Below are 17938 nucleotides of genomic sequence, written 5' to 3'. Positions count from 1 at the left end.
ATACTTGTCTCATCATTTTACCAGTGCATCGAAACCCACAGCATAGAAGTCTTTTGTCTGTTGTCTCAGGCACTTCTGCACATCCGTTTTAACCTCTTCATCATGACCGAAACGTTTGCCACTAAGGTGGTAATTTCTTGAACCAGTAGTGAACCGTTTTATATGACAAACACTTCCCACCATAAACAAGAAGTATTTCTTTATGAATATCCTTTGCACTGAATCCTTTTGCCCACAGAAACTCACAACAGAATGCTGCTCTTCAGTAATGTACTACTCCAGCATTCTGACTACTGAAACAAGCCTCTGAACATGTGCATGCACAATAAATGATACATGTGTACATAAGATACAGTAAATGGATAGGAAATAGTACAAATAAATTAATCTTACCAAACAATAATTAATAAAATGCCAATAATCTATTAAATTTCAATTTTAACTTCAGGCATACATTAGGACTGTACTATAGCACATAACTTGGTTCAATATGGATCTTGGCTGTCACAGTTTGTCCATGAATTTGATCATCCCACACATATGTGTTTTGTAGAACGCATGATAATAAAGCCTGTGTACATTTAAGTCAGTGATGCAGACAGACAGATTCTATACTGCCATAAGTGCTATTTATCAAGTTGTAGAATAGACAGTTTGTACCATTCCATTGTAATCTGTTTGCATTGTGCTGAGAAAAGCTGCATGGTAACTGTTCTGTGTAAGGAATTGCAACCATCATCCTATCATCCCCACTTCACACATCAGTAAGAGTTACACTTGAAACCTTGGTCACTTCTACTTCTTGTTTTATGTCCTGTCTCCTAACTTCACAGGTTTTATCACAGTTTTACTTATAGGAGTTACATTATGACTTCTTTTTTCCTCTGTAATATTTTGTTCAGTTATGTTGTAACTCTTTATAATATTTCAGATTGTAAGTCTGTTCTTTTAAAAACCCTTTCACTGCAAATATTTCAGTGTACTAAATTACATTTCCTCATTTATTTACAAGGGTTTGTATGAAGTAAAACAAATTAATATGCTTAACTAAATCTTTGATTTGCATTCTTAATTGATGTATGCATAGAGATTCTACATAGAATGTTCAAAGAAATTTTAAAGTGCCATATTCTGATAACTTAATACTAGAATTCTGGTTGAAAATTGTTTTTAGAAATTTCAAAAAATTAAAATAGGCCGAAGCTCAGTATGCAGTGGGCAGTACACATTTCCTATCCACATATAATGAAAACTTTCGAGGTTTTTGTGCTTACCTAGTGCATGAGATTAAATATCACAAGATTAATTATTAATGAACCCTACAGAATAGACTACAAGATAACTCTCTAATAAAATGTCTTGAGATCAGAACCAAATACCATAGTAGACGAAGACAGTTGGAATATTACAGTAGCAGGTAACAGTTCCTAAAGACAAAAGGCTACTTTATTTTTAGTAGTATGCATTGCTCTATATCTTCAGACAGGAAAGTAGAGGTAATATACATTGAGATAAATTATGAACATATTACCTGTATATGAGAAACTGCAACAGGAAGACTAAAACTTTGTGTTATACACCGTTATTCAAACAATGACATTATTATCCTCAGTCAAATTTTTACAGTGTATTCGTCAAAGATCAGGAGCAGAAAATATTACTGTTGAAAACTAGTGTATCTTATCCATTGTAGGAAAGATGATAGTGATAATTAACTGAGAATTTGTTATTTGACAGAAATGTATTTCCCAAGGAAAATAACATTACTATTTATTCACATATAACCTCCACATAGAAAGAGAGAGAGAGAGAGAGACATGTTTTAGTCATATAATATGCTTTCGGTTAAAGAGTCAGTTATAAGATCTCAGCCTTAACCATCTGTATATGTGATATAGCACAGTTCCCACAGAATTAAGAACCATGTCATAATATAAGAGTTGTTCAAAATTTCAAAATTTTTGATCAAAGATATTTACAAAAATTGTTAACAATTCATTTCAGTGTTCAAATGCACACAAATAATATTTCAAGAAGATTAACCTGCATACTATTTAATTAAGTTTTTAAGAGAGTTTTATTTCAGAAACAATTAATATTGCCTGTGGAATTTATTTCTTAAATTGATTTCTTTAATATGCTTTCAAAATAACATATATAACTTTAAATATAATAATGGATATTGCTTCTTCTTGACCCATCAATCCAAAGCTTGATTCGCTTTATGTCGTTGCAGGAAGCGCAAATTCTACCTGTGAAAATTCCACCTAGCACGTTGTGAGCGTAGCCATGAGGTAAACCAGTTACTAACAATTACGCTCGCTCTATCGCTCATTTTATTTATTTTGGGTTTTTCGTTTTCCACTCTATACATGTTATCCGCATGCTCTCACAATATACATATATGCATAGTGACAGACACACAGAGTACACAGCTTATATATATCATAACATACATGGGAAACCCCCATGGATTCCTGTTGTATTTGGCAAGATCCTATATATATATTGTGTGTGTGTTTGTGTGCTAATAGTTTCGGCAGTTTATGTGCTTATTAATTCTGTAAGAAGTTACCATCAAATGTCACAGAAACAACAAGTTTTGAAATTCCTACAGAATAAAAGTGCTGGAAGTATAATTCTTAAGAATTACATTTTTAAATATTATACCCTAATTAACAGATTTCTAAAATAAATTAAAATATTTTAGACTTCCAGAATTTAGAATATACACAACTACAGAAAAACAGTTTCCTGCTGGAAGCACCTCGATTATTTTTCATTATATTCACAATTTATTAGGCATCCTTTAATGGCTGGTACAATTTCACATTTACTTAACAGTCTATTATATTTGTTTATTAATTGTCATATTTTATACATATTATTTTTTAACCTGTATACCAAAAGTAAAGACACATTCTTAATTTAGTTTGTTTGTCAGGAAATTCTTGTTATTTTGTAATATTTATCCTAGAAATGACAGTTCTCTCAGGTGAAGACAATTTGTAGTGCTTCATCTTCATCATTCTCTTTATTTTGCTTTATGAATCAATACTGTGTAATGGAATCTACAAATTTCTGATAAATAATTTTCATCAAAATTATTTTGTTATTCATGTAATTAATTTTTTCAACAGTCTTTATCAAGTATGTTGTCAATATTACTTTCTTAGCCCAATTTAAAACAGTTGTAATTAAAAATTAATTTTTGGCAGAAAATCCTGTAAACTCTGCGGTATCTTCACTGAAAGGTAATTATTCATAAAAAAAAAAACTTGCAGCAGAAGCTGTCTCAGACCTTGGGCATCCTTATCTGAAATCACATTCTTCAATGTATCAGTGACTTTGCTACCTAACTGTGAATCCTTTTGTGTCCTTTTACATAAACAAACACACATGGTACCATGCAGTGCATCTTGCCATTCATATGCACATATTAGGCATGATCTGCTTGAAAGACTTTTAGATTAAATTTAATAGAGGAACTTGTTACAATCCAATGAAACTTTTAAGATATCTACATATTCATAGCTGTTGTACCTCATTAAGATCCACATAATTCCATAATATAACCACCTCTCTTATTTATGGGGCTAAAACGTGTTCTAAAGAGAGTTTTAAAAACTTCTGCAAGCAAGACTTTTTCAACTTCTTTGTTATAATGAGTCATTTTTCATAAATGAGAAAATAGTGTGAAAGATGTCAGCCTACAGTTTATTTCAAATTCTATAAAAGAAACATGATTTTACATATTGTTAGCTGTTCACCTTTATCCAATTTGAAGGTCTCGAAAATGTGAAGTCACACTCTCAGATTACTTGAAAACTTAACGCTTAGGCATAATTTCCATATACCTTAATTTTCCATGTTCTGTAAGAAGAATATTCAACATGATTTTCTATATTTCCCCTCCTTGCAGTGTACATGCTCTGTTGGAATTATTTTGATTTTAATGTGCATTTATGCAGAAGTTTATTAATTAGCTCCATGAAGTAGTTTTGACTGAAATTATTTTGTAGAATAAATAATACTCTGTTATAAATGTCAAGAACATTTACAGGGTCTATGTTTCGTAAAACATACTATCATTTCAATGTTTTCCTAATGTACCATTAAACATAAGCATATGAATAAAATATAGGAGCTGACATATGTTTAAACTGTGTTGTAGTATCCTGTTGCACTTTTCCATATTATAAATCTTATTTTACAGTCTTATGTGCAACTATTTATTAACTTAAAAGTTTAAAATTGTTAAGTTTTAAATTTTAAATTTAAATTTAAAAATCACAACATGTTTCAGCCAATATGACCATATATCTAATATATCTAATGGGGAACTGTTGCATTGTGTGTTGCTGCTGTTACATGTGTAGGTCCCTCGAATGAGCATGTGAGTTCACTGTGTGCATTCAAGAATGGGACATGCAGTGAAGAACTCAGCAGGAAGAAGCACAATGTTCTAACTACAACACACGTGCGCATCTGAGAAACCTACACATGTAATAGCAGCAACAACAGAAAGCAGCAGTTTCCCCATTAGACATATTCTAACACCTGATGATGGCCATATTGGCCAAAACACATGACTTTAAATTTAAATTTTTAAACTTTTAAGTTAATAAATAGTTGCACATAAGACTTTAAAATAAGATTTATACTTTCTTTAAACATTGAAACTAATTTATAATTCATGCATGGGGAAAGAGAGTCATTGCTCTGCTAATTGGTAAAGTAGCTGTTGTCACCAAAGAGGAAAGCCACTTATATTTGGAGGGCTTTGAAAGTTATGCTATTCGTTAACATAAGTACTAATTTTGACAATTTTCTATCCATTTAAACTTTTAACATTCATGCATGTGTGTAGTTTTTATATAGTTTCTGTATTTACTTATTGCATCTGCATTGCAAGATTTTAGAAAGTAATTAATTCTGTGTATAATTAAAGTGAATAATTTGCACATTGTGTGATATAACTCATGCATCTTAGCTATGGCATTAAATTCACATAACACTAAAAATAAATCATATGGCTAACATGAGATCTGAAGTATATGTTATAAAATGCAGTGAAATATATACTTATGTGAATTCTGTTTCTGGGTGATGGAACTGTGTATAGTCAGGCTGTATTGCCTTCACATTAGAGAGCCTTACTGCCTCTGTCTTCAGGGAGCTGATGACTGGATGTATAAAATAGTGTGAAACTGGGATGGAAAGTGCTGGCTGGGGTGAGGGGATATGGAAAGGAGTAAATAGGAGAGAAAGTAGGACGAGAAAAAGATAAAAGAGAAGATGGTTTTCCTCAAATATCCATAGAACTGAGCAGGTCAGTTTTAGACATGTGTTACAGATAATACACTAACCTGCAGGTTGAGAGAAGTTGAGGTTTCTTGTTTGTTTGTTCAGGCTATGGATGATGGTCTTCTAGACCAGGGTGATTTGACACCCTCTGATTGCTACAGCTACTTTCTAACTGCCTTGATCACTTATTCAGGAAGAAAAACAAATTTGCAGTTAATTTAAAATAAAAATGCAACTCTGTTTTATATATTAAGGTAAAATTCAAAGGATCCTTCCCCACCTTTCTTTTTATAAAATTGCTTAAGTGACTTTATTGGATGCTATTAAACATTATAAACTGTGTCAAGTATAGTACTGTATGTGAATGATAAAAATGGCCCTATGCTTTTGCCAGTGGCAGCAGGAGATAAACATTTTGTACACTCAAATGCTGTATTCCTAACTAAAATACATTGGTTACTTATCATAGCAGATTTATATAGGTAGGGTGACATCTTTTGGTTTGTATTAAGATTGCATTCTTGTGTATTACATTTAAAAATATACAGTGCCAATTCTACCTAATTATTAATTGATAGCTGTGTTTAAAGCCATATTTCTTGTACAGTTATTAAATACTACAATTTCAGTTGCTGATTGATTAATGGTCCCAGCAGTTCATCCTGAGGACACTAATTTTTCTGTGGATTAATTTGCAGGTTCCAGTCATTGTAGTAATTTTTCTCTGACTTACGTTCAGATGCTTGAAAATACATAAACGTTATTATGAATACAGGGAACCCATGAATTAAAAACCATGGCACTTTCCTGAAATTTTCAGTTTCTTTGGGTACTGATTCATGAAAGAGTTTCAGATTTAGATTTCATCTGGATGGTCAGGAAAGAACATGACTGGCCAATCAGCACCACATGCTTTCTCACTGTCAACCCTTCTGTTATGGAAGATTTAACATTCCTTCTAAACTTTCAATTGTAGCAAAGTCAGATTTAGTATAAAGAGCCTTTAGACTGTGTGTGATATTTCTTCCACTAGTCATCTGTGGTATCATCTTATGATTGCCATTGGAATGAAGCCATGTCCATCCCATTCATTCATTTTACAGCAGTTCATGTGCTAAACAAAAAGAGCATGTGGATAGAGTTTGTGGAAATATGGCCAGTTGAAATCAGTAGTGAGCTGAAAATATTAATACAGAACCCTATTTGCTATAGGCTATCTGATTCTAGAGAAAGCCATTCCTGTTAGCTAGGAGGCTCCTGCTCATTTATGTCCTAACACATAATTTACATTCTTAAAATTCTTGGTACTTTGTTATGGTAACCACACATTGTATAATTTTAGTGCTTTCACTACCTGTTGCAGAACATTTTATGTATAGAGTGAGATATGCAGTTAAATTAGTTTTCCTCTAGAATTGTTCTGTTATGTGTAATATTTTACTACCAGATTTATACCCCTAGAATAATGATGGAATGTGCTGGTTTTGGTAACCAGCTATATGAAAGATAGAGTTAATTCTTATGTCTTAAAGCATATAAATACAATTAGTGCTACAATGAAATATCTAAATGCATAACGAAGATTACATTTGTAAATGCAGATAGTTTGCCCTTGAGTTGCGAATATTTGGGTTATGGGATTTTGTTCTTATGGAAATCCTGAAAGAGAACCATAAATTTCAGGGCACAGACCATAAATTCACCCTTATGGAAATTTTCCAGAAATATTAAGAAAAAAATTTAAACTCAAAATGCAAATATACAAGAAATTCAGTCCAGACTCTCTTTTTAAGGTTTGATTATTTGTTAAGAAATTCATATTGCATATGCACATGCATCAGTGATGTGAAGGGATAGCCGGTAGTGTGGTTCCTATTGCCATCATATTTTAGATTGTGCATTATCATTTAAGATACGTGTTTATTTACTGTTATTTCTAATGAGCAAAATATGTTATTACAACTGTCGATTAAAATTTTCCACAGGACATATCTCTATTGTAACATGAGAATCAGTTAAGAACAAGGGTTCATGATATGGACTTTCATAAAAGGAAGAAATTTTCAAGAATACATCCCTTTCATAATGCGTGAGAAACAGATCAGGCACGAAACAAACCTGTTAACCCTATGAAGCCTGAAGCTCATATAAACCATATTTAGATCTTTAGTTCCAACTTCATGGATATCTGTTTATTTGTTACTATAGAATTAAATTAATTGCTCTTTATTCTGAGAATCACGTGGAACTCGTAAATACACTGTGTAGGTAAAATATAGATACTACTCTGCTTTAAGGTGCAGTGCATGATTGTGAACATGTTACTGTCACATAAAACCTACAGAAAAGTTCAACATAACTTAACAGGCTAAAAAAAATTGGAGATTTACTCCTAGACTTAAGTGGCCAAGTAGAAGACTTTCCTTAATTTGTGAATCCTCTTATTTCTAGAATATATAAAGAATGAAAACCAAAATGCATTCAAAATGCAACTCTCCCCAGGAAATTAATTTCAGTATGCATGGACACCAGCAAGGGAGGGAAAGCTCAGCATCTGCCCCCCCCCCAGATTATCGGAAAAAATCAAAAGAAAGAAATATATCAAATATTAATACAACAAAATTAGTTTTTTTTTTTCAGGACAGGTACTCTAAGGCAATCAGTAATAATAGTATTCAAGAGCTTAAAAGTTGGTAAGCAGAATTTCTTGCTGCTTCCCTATGGAGAAAACCCTGGTGGTGGCCATGTCAGCAGAACATTGTTTAGTTCTTTATAGTACTTTAAAGGCTGCAGAAATCCATTTCATCTATCATGTACCATAATTATAGTTTCCAAGAAAATAGGCTGTTTTAATATAATTTTTTAGCTGCCTTGATCAGGTTTCAATTTAATTTTATGGCTGTCTCCCAGGTGATGGTTAATTGCTGCTTAAAATTAACTTTGAAATTTGTTATTTTACACTCTGTTTCATGCACTGTTTATAATATGTTTTCATATTCAAAGTGCCTGCTCATAATTAAGAAGGGACTTGATCTGTGGTGGTGCTGGTTTATTACATTCATGTGTGTACATTTTACAGCTTTTGTTATTGTGTTTATTGACATCTGAATTCCTTTTGCATTAGATGAATATTTTTGGACATTTGTTGACTGACTGAATAAAAATATGTCCATGCAATGTCACAGTGAGTCCCCAACTCTTCTTTCCATAAGCAGATGGTACATAATGAAGACAGAAAGTCTGCAACATAGGAATGGGTCAGGGTCACAGTATGTTGCCTTCAAATAATGAGTTTCTGACTGTCATTTTCTTTATTCCACATAATTCTAAAAATTAAGAATGTGCTACTTGTCCAATAGCATTTTCTTGGTTGCTTTTATTCTTTTACCTTCAACCACTTTCCTTCTCAAAGTGTACCATTTAAATGACAGTGTTATCATTCAAGAAAACTTTAGATGCATAGGATAATAATGTATAACCAGCTGATCTTATCTCATTTTGTTGCAACTAATATTTTTTTTAATAATCTGTTTGTGACAATTTTACTTTCATTTGATTTATGATAAGGTGCAATTAAAATAAATTATATTTTATCTTTTCTTTTTCTTGATACAGCCTGAAATACATCTGTTATGTGTATTTTGCATACCTTGTTAATGTCTATAATCGTCAACAGAAGGATTAAAACAGGACTGAACACTTAATGGAATAAGGGCTCACTAATGAACATAAATTTGAAAATCAAGAGGAAACTGACAGAGTATTCTTTGACCAATATTTTCACAGCGTTTTGTCACTGTGTTCTAAAGCACCATAACCTGTAGTTGTAATATTTAGTGTATTATAGTTGTGTTTGGTATTTTCTATTACCAGAGCATGTACATGTAGCCAAAGTACCATGTGCACAGTTTTATTTTTGTTTTATATTTTAAAATTTGAAAAAGTTCGATGTGAACTCCTGTGCCCACTGTGCACACACCTAGCTGGTATTCCGAATATTGTCACACCTCAGTCAGACTATCTGAGGTTAAGGTCTCACCTGCATATTAGAGTCTTTGCTTCAGATGTCCACATTGTTGAGTTTAATATGTACACAACTTGTTCTCTAAAGCTAAAAGTAAAAGTAATGAATGATGTCTGGAAAGCTTTCCAATCTCCACTTCCAATCCATTGTTTTCAAAATATTGCACAAAAGGTCTCTGAATTATGACCCAGAGCTGTAGATGCAGGGCTGCACATTCAGTTATTTATAACTTGTAATTTTAAGGATATCAAAGAGGAAGTTTGATGTTGAGCCAGGTGTGCAGAGAAGGCCCAATCATTTTTTTACGTGTGTTTCCATGAGTCTTTTTTCAAGAAAATTGAAAAAGATAAGAATTTTAATGACTTCCATTATGAGGTTTTTTGTCATAGTTATACTGGGAATGTTTCCCTTAAAATATATTAACTGGCAAAATTTAGAAGTCTTAGGATATTGAAGAGTTTGTATGTACTGTTTTGTATGTTAAATAAATTTATATTATGAGCCAATGAGACAGTACATCAACTATTTGTAGATTTCAAGAAAGATTATGTTTCAGTTAAGAGTGAAGTGCAAGCATTGTACAATATTCTTATAGAGTCTCTTGTACCCACGAAACTGGTTAGGCTGATTAAAATGTTTTTAAATGAACTGTGTAGTAAAATCCTTACAGGTAAACATTTGTCTGATAATTTTTCTGTCCAAAATGGTCCTAACAAGGAGATGCTTCGTCACCACTGCTTTTCAACTTTGCTTTAGAATATGTCATTAGGAAGGTTTAGGAAATCCAGGTGAGACTGAAATTAAATAAGAAACAAGTGGTGCTCAATGCTGATGATGTGAATCTACTGGATGATAATATAGGTACCATAAAAAATACATAAACTTTAATTGATGTTAGTAAGAAGGTTGTTTTATAAGTAAACACAGAGTATTTGTTGCTGAATTATCACAAGAATGCACAGAAAATTATAACATAAAGATAGGAAACAGATGTTTTGAAAATGTGGCACAGTTCAGATATTTGGGAATGACTATAACAAATCAAAATCTGATATAGGAAGATATTTATAGGAGATTTAACTCAAGTAATGCTTGCTACCGTTCGGTCAAGAACATTTTGTCTCTTCATCTGCTGTCTAAAATCATAAAAATTATAATATACACAACTATATTTTTGCCTGTGGTTCTGTATGGGTTTGAAACTTGGTCTCTAACATTAAGAGAGGAACATAGACTGAGGGTGTTTGAGAACAGGGTGATGAGAATATTTGGGCTGAAGAGAGATGAAGGTTGGAGAAAATTGCATAATGAGGAGCTTCATAATTTGTACTCTTTGCCAAGTGCAATTAGAATGATCAATTCAAGGTGTATGAGATGGGCAGGGCATGAAGCATGAATGGGGAGAAGAGGAATACATACAGGATATTGGTGGGAAAGCCAGAAGGAAAGAGACCACTGGGAAGACCAAGAGATGTGAGTGGATGATATTGAAATAGATCTTAGAGAAATAGGCTGGGATGTTACGGTTTGGATTGATGTGGCTCAGGATAAGAACCAGCGGACGGCTCTTGTGAACACGGTAATGAACCTGCGGGTTTCATGAAATGATGGGGAATTCTTGAGTGGTTGCACAATTGGCAGTTCTCTAGAAGGGCTCAGCTCCATGAGTGAGCCTTGAATGTACCTATCCTTACTTTGAGTCAGTCGCTACCAGGGTTGATGACTTTTGTGTGACTATGATATGCAGGTACAATAAAATGTAAATGAAATAAGTACTCAGCAGGCATCATCCTTCAGAATTACTTCCATTATTTGTGGACACATTTTTTTTGATGGTTAAAGCATTCAGTTATGTATACAATACACTCATTTGATTATAGCTTGTCCTTACTGATCAGATATATGAAAGATCTACCCAGGAAATTTAGAACAGTTAGTTATAATTATTTATTTCCACCTAATAAATTTATGTTGTGCCTTAGATCCTCACCTTGTTTCCCTTATATTGAAAGATTTAAGCCCTGGGGAGAACAGTCTGACAGTTATGCATCACACAGTAACATTCTCACTGAGGTTGTCTATTGTTGTCCATAGTTCAAGAGGCCATTACATACACAAGCAGATAATAATTATTATATTTTTCCTGGTGTGACATAGTCGATGCCGAGGTCGGGAGGAGGAACCCAGGTTCGTATATGGGAGATATCGCCATCCCACAGGTCGGCATCCACCTGGCTACCATCAGCACCATTTGCAGGAAGAAGAGGGGATCTACGAGACTGCTGACCATGACAGAGGGGGAGATCAGCTGTGTGGTGACACACCAGATAGTGAAAGGTGAGGCATAACTGATATCTAAGTCAACTATATCTTTGTTCTTGCAGACTTGGTAGCTTATAATTAGTAGTTTCTTTCAAGTTTTCTATATAGGGACAAATTACTTGTTTGCTTTTTCCCTCTTTGTGGAAAACTTTTTCCCAAGTGATCTTGATATACTGGTAATAAAACGAAAAGTAAATGAGAACAGGCAAAAAATAGTTTGCATGTTTATTAGGTAGGTGATGTTGTAAGCATAGTAGAGACTGTAATGTGACGTTTGTGTGGTTATTGCATGTTATAGAATTTGCATGACAGATCCAAGTTAAGGAATCAACCCCCAGTTTTTGTTGTTGTTGTTGTTGTTTATGATTATTATTTTCTAGTGATGAATTTATTCAAGCTCAACAACAGTTAGTCCGGTCGGCGAGTGAGGAAGCTCTACCTGTGACTGCCAAGCCCAGCTCATCTACATATGAGCGTAGTGGAGTGGGCCATCACACACGTCACCATTCACACCATAGGGCCAGCCCGCGGCAGCAAGATAAACCCTCCATGGCAGCAACATCAGGGGGAGGGGCAGTGAAGCGAGAGTACTACCCTTCCCCTCCACCCTCAGAGAGTGAAGATGAATCATCACCAGATTCTCCTGGTCCCTCATCATCACCAGCCCCTGCTATGACTTCTGCTGCTGGCTCACAGTCTACTGAACCACTGCGTCATTCTGCCAGTGAAGATTCGGTTGATGAAGACAACGATTCGTCCAGGGAAACAGCTGCTTCATCTTCTGTCTCAGGGACAGAGCAGACCGCCCTTTTACGCCCTAAACGTTATCCAGAATATAAACACTGATCACGGAGTGTTCATAGGTAGACAATTCTTTCACAAAACAAACATCGCGCTAGTTATTCACCGCTGTGCAAATTACTATGTTCTGAACACAAGTATCAAATTTGTTGGCGTCTTGAGTGCTGTTTGTTTGAGTGATCATATATAGGTGGTTTCTTATGCCATTTCATAAATTTCAGTGAAGTCCAATGCAATTTTAATTATCCCATATTCAATCCAGGGTACAAATGGCTCACAAGGAATTACTTTCCATGGTTTCATATTTCCCTGTACCATTCTAGTTAGCTGTGTGACAGGAGGACTACAGGGTACAGTGGACAGTATGTAGGTAAAGAACTCTGTGTTACATGCCAGAATGTTCCATCTCACTAACTACAGTGAGCTCATTAAAGACAAGATTCCCTAATGGTATTTGTGTATATGTTCATCTACAGGGCTCGAGAAATGTAAGTTAGAAACAGGATATATTTCAAGTACTGGTCTAAGATGAAGTTGCAAGTAATGGGCTGTGCAGACAGGGCTAAGGGATGTTGCTAAGCGGAATACAAACAGTGGATAGCAAGGTGCTCACAGCACACAACATACCAAATGACCATAATAATAATAATAATAATGATAATATTAATAATAATAATAATAATAATAATAATAATAAGTAATAACAGCTATCAGGGAATGATCATATTGCCAATCTACTCAATCATGTTTAATTTTTGTAATGAGAAATTTAAGTTTGTTTACAAAAATTAAATGACCTATAAGTTGTACCCTTAATGATAGCTAAACTTACATCATGCAATATTAATTTTCTTCCCAGATCTTTCTCATTCATCACATATAATTGAAGTATCTGATTATTAACGCAACTGCAAACCATACATATTTTCTTATGGGCGAGAAAAATTATATAATGGAATTTCCAACTGGCCCCAAGATTTAAATACATTGTCAGGTGTTCATCAGTAGACACTGGGTTTGGACTGACAGTTGGATTTATTGAATCCATATAGCTCATAACTACAATCATTGTAACAGTCTCTTTAATTAAAACACTCTAAAAATCACTACAACACACACTAATTATTCTCAGTTTGCCTCCACCAGTCGTTGCTCAGCAATGGATCCCATTAATGCCCTCTTATTTTCAATTAGTTTGCCGCCTTCTACCATTGCACAAGTAACTCACTGTCCCAACTGTCAACTCTCAACTAACATCAAAGTCAGAGTCAGAGTTACTTTACAACTGATGGTTTACCACCAATCGGTTTGTCTTGGCCCCAAGCGCCTTGTGACTCACAACCACAGTCACCTTTATGGTCACAGCCCTTATGAAATAGCCTCTCTGATGAGAGGATGGGTTTGTCTCTTATTTATATGCTTGGCCTTTGTCAAATGTACGTATTGCACATACAGCATATTATTGAAAATTCTGCTCTTACAAAATATACAAGTCTTCTGACAGTCCAAGCTTTACGAAGCAAATGACGCCTATCTTATTTATCTTGTGCTACAATGCAAGCTTGGTCACTTCAAAGGTTGCAAGCTCGGCTGCCACCAAGTTTAAGCCTCATATATTTTCTATGTCTGGCGTCACCTTGGCCTATGCTGAGATCATGTTCATTCTCATGATTTTATATGACTGTGCTTCTTGCCTGCATAATTTTGTCATATAACCATATGCATACAGAAGGTTGAAAGCCATGTGAAATCGCAGACCAGTGTGCACCTTGGAAAATTTCCAAAGGTGTGGAGAATCTTGCGTTTCAGGGACTGCAATTTTAAGATGTAGCTGTCTGCTGCAAATTCCCAAGGGGTCAAGCATAAGTCATTATTGACTTAATCAGTGATTTACAGAGGGTTAGTTTAATGTTGGTGCTTAAATGCTCACTTTTGAATAGGGAGTAGTTTCTAATAAACATTCTGAAGGCCATGACTTAAATCATTTCTGTGTGCAGTCTCCATAGGACCCTCTTATCAAAGATTACACCAAGATATTTCACATTAACTAACTGACTTCAAAATCAAAGTTGTGTTATGACCAACGATGAGTTAGCCACTCTATCTTGGTGTGAAGCCCCATTAGGGGCCGAAGACCAGATTTTTTACTGTCAGACATTTGCAGGTTTTTAGATGTGGGGCGCTCTCTCTGATGAGAGAAAGGGTCTGTCATTTACAATTGCTGCTGGTCCTCGCCAGCATAGTCATTCTTGCATCCGTGTCCCACGGGACTCATCACCATATTTTACTTTCTCAGTTTGAGACCCCCCCCCCAAACTGGAGGGCTAGGTTCCCATATTTATATCCCCCAGGGACAGGGTGGCCCAGTTATATCCCCAGGTATTGGGTCCCCTCCTTGTGTCTTCCTATGATTTGCAGTGCTGACTGCTAAATTACTGCTGCCCCTCACCATCAGTTAGTCTTAGTTTCGCGTCCCACTGGACTCATGACCATATTTTACTGTCTTGACTTGTAAGGCTGCCTAACTTGTGCTCGCCATATAGCCTTGGCATGAACAACATAGAAAACACCATTTCCAGCACTTCTGTTGTTGTGTGCATATCATTGCCACAGAAGCGCGTTCATCAAGCCATTGCCTTGCAATGGACAATGTAATTATGTTACAGTATTTTTAAAATATAAATTATCAGCTTAAGACTGCGCATTACATTTTCATTTCAAATGGTGAAGTCAGAGGTTTGTGTTTGTATAATTGCATGAATAACAAAATACACATATTTACGAGCCTAAATTATCCTGAGTTATAGTTATCAGGGCCACGCCATAGCTAAAGTGGTTAGTCGCTGGCTTCCCACTGTGGCAGCACGGGTTCGATTGTGGGTCTGGTCAAGTGGGATCTGTGGTGGACAAAGTGGTGGTGGGGCAGGTTTTCTCCGAGTACTTCGGTTTCCCCTGCCAATCTTCATTCCACCAGTTGCTCCACAATCACCCTCACCTATCATCTGGGGCTGGTACAATAGGCCAGAAGTGGTTGCAGTACAAGGGACTTAGTCCCACCCCATTAAAAAATTATGGTCATCATGGTTTTGTTCACTACCTTCAAGAACATTCTGGGATAGTACCTCAAATTAGGCCATGACTGCATCCTTTCATGTCTTCTCCAATTTATCATTCACTAACCATCCTACCATTCAACACTATGTAGTCAGAGCTACAGATGGAAAAATGAAATAAACCATAAAATATAATAATTTAACTGTTTCTGTGACACATTCAGGTCACAATCCAATTATATTACTGTCACTGGGAAATGCTTGAAAGATACAGTCTGTTAAAGTTAGAATTAATGTCACTGACAGCCTAGTTTCATTGACCTAAGATGATGATATTTTGCTGTTTAGATAGTTAAAATATACAGATTTCCGTGATGTGATGTCGCATAGTTATGTAGACAGGCATGAATGTTTTGGAAGAATACGCTGCCCTATTGAACCCTAAAAATGGATTCAGCGAATTTTGGTACCCATCTGCCAAATTATATGCCATCACATCCCAAAGGACAATATTATTCAGTCTCTGATGTGAGTAATTCAAATCTCACACAAAAAATAAATTTGTATATAAGTTGCATGCAACTAACATTAATTCCTTCATGTCTATAAGTGATGTGTACACCAAAATTATGTAATATTGATACAGTATGCTTTCAACCATTGTTTCACTTAATTCAGAGTGAATGTGATGTGATGTGATGTAATTGGATTTCAGTAAATAATTGGGAGTTAAATTGTATGAATCTCATGAACACATCTAGTGCAGACAGAAGGCTGGGTCCTGATAAGATACAATTCAGTACATATGTAAAAAGCATATAATGTTGAAGGCCTTCAGTTCCTCCATATTAAAGCTTCCTTTTCCTCCTGAACAAAGGAATTTCATTTGAAATCCCTCTTACTGCAGTTGTGTGAGAGAAGTAAAGTGCAATACAATGTAAACTAATATAATGCACAACTAAATTAGTGTGGAATTACAATTTCATACTTTCAGCATTTTGAAAAACTGCTAACAGTTTGAAACATATTTTTATTCTACTTGAAATCACATTAAGGTTTTATAACAGTGACAAATAATACAGTGAATTTCTTTCAGAGCCTCTCACAAGTCAATGAACCACTCAGGTGGAAAATCTGAATGCTCCTTATATCAAATTGGCACTTCAGAGCTATAGACTGCTAGTGGAAGGTTAAACTCATCATAAAAAAACTCAAACCCATTGCAGCAGATGCTTGGTACACTAGTATTGTTTAAGGAATTTCCAAGCTTAGCACTGATTCATCCCGTTTCTCCTCCAGAAACTGCTAAATAACTTCCATGAAGCAAGCATATTGTCATGTGCTGGCTCTGATTGCATGCCCTGTGTTGCTTCAACACCTGCTGCTCCACTTCTCTTGTGCAATATACAGTCACTCATTCAACCACAGAATGAAAGAGGAAAAACCTTATGTAAATTTTTGGTTATTACAATTCCACATAGAGAAAATATTCACACCATAATAAATAAATGAAGACAGAATCACTCCTGAGCAAATAAAAATTGAGATGTTGAATGCTCATTGAAGAGAAACTGGATAACAGAGGTGCCACATTTGAACATTTTCCATGGATATTATTCGATATATTGTGTGGGAAAATGGGTTTTCAAATTGTCAGTATGCTGTTTCCCAGGTAGAACTTCAATATTTTATTGTAAACTTTACACAGAGATGCCACAAATGTGTAACAGAGAACATTTCTAGCATCTGTAGGTTCATCAATTTTGCTAGCAGTCTCAATCCCTGGAGATCTGATGTGATGGAAAGAGCATCTGACCCTTCAACCTGTGTGGTTCAGCAATTAGCATTAGGCTCTGTGAAGATCTCACTGTACATTAGAATTTTATGGCTACTGATAACAGAAAAAGTAATGCAGTTGCATTCCCATGTCAGCAGTTAAATGTCATACTGATATATTGTAAAAGCTTCAGTCAGTAAATTAAGTCACATGAAATAGTTACCATCTATGATGAATTGCTACATAAAGTTACAAAATAGAACAACTGAATGGATTTCCACATGGCAGATTTATTCCAGCCATATTGTTTTGATAACTTTACAGAATTTGATAAATGATTACAAAAGGTTAATCAGATCTCTCCAGTGTGACTGGTAAAATGTTTTTTTCTTTCTTTCCTTTTTAATCTTTTATCCTTGACATGTTTCTGTCATAGAGACCATCTTCAGAAGGATATATCAATACGGGCAGAAACTACTATTACAATGTGATTGGTCAATATCCATATATACGTACAGTATCATCACAATGCCATGAATATAAAATCTGACCCTTTAGCATCCACATCACTGTACTTGTTAAAGGGTCAGATTTTATATTCATGGCATTGTATTGATATTGACCAATCACATTGTAATAGTAGTTTCTGCCCAT

At 34.9% G+C, this 17938-nt stretch overlaps 1 protein-coding gene across 1 annotated transcript in view; it reads left to right on the top strand.

Annotated features, from left to right (window-relative positions):
* Positions 1–14671, top strand: part of LOC111871667 (disintegrin and metalloproteinase domain-containing protein 22) — a 499258-nt gene extending 484587 nt beyond the window's left edge. Inside the window, exons 24-25 of the mRNA XM_033754341.1 lie at positions 11489–11668; positions 12034–14671. Of these exons, the coding sequence (XP_033610232.1) occupies positions 11489–11668; positions 12034–12499 (646 nt within the window). The 3' untranslated portion in view covers positions 12500–14671. The remainder of the gene's footprint in view (positions 1–11488; positions 11669–12033) is intronic.
* Positions 14672–17938: the final 3267 nt, after the last annotated feature.

Source organism: Cryptotermes secundus, unplaced genomic scaffold (genome assembly GCF_002891405.2).
Source record: "Cryptotermes secundus unplaced genomic scaffold, Csec_1.0 scaffold233, whole genome shotgun sequence".
Taxonomy (NCBI): Eukaryota; Metazoa; Arthropoda; class Insecta; order Blattodea; family Kalotermitidae; genus Cryptotermes; species Cryptotermes secundus.
The sequence above is the reverse complement of the archived record's forward strand: the minus strand, read 5'-3'. Positions and strand labels throughout refer to the sequence as shown.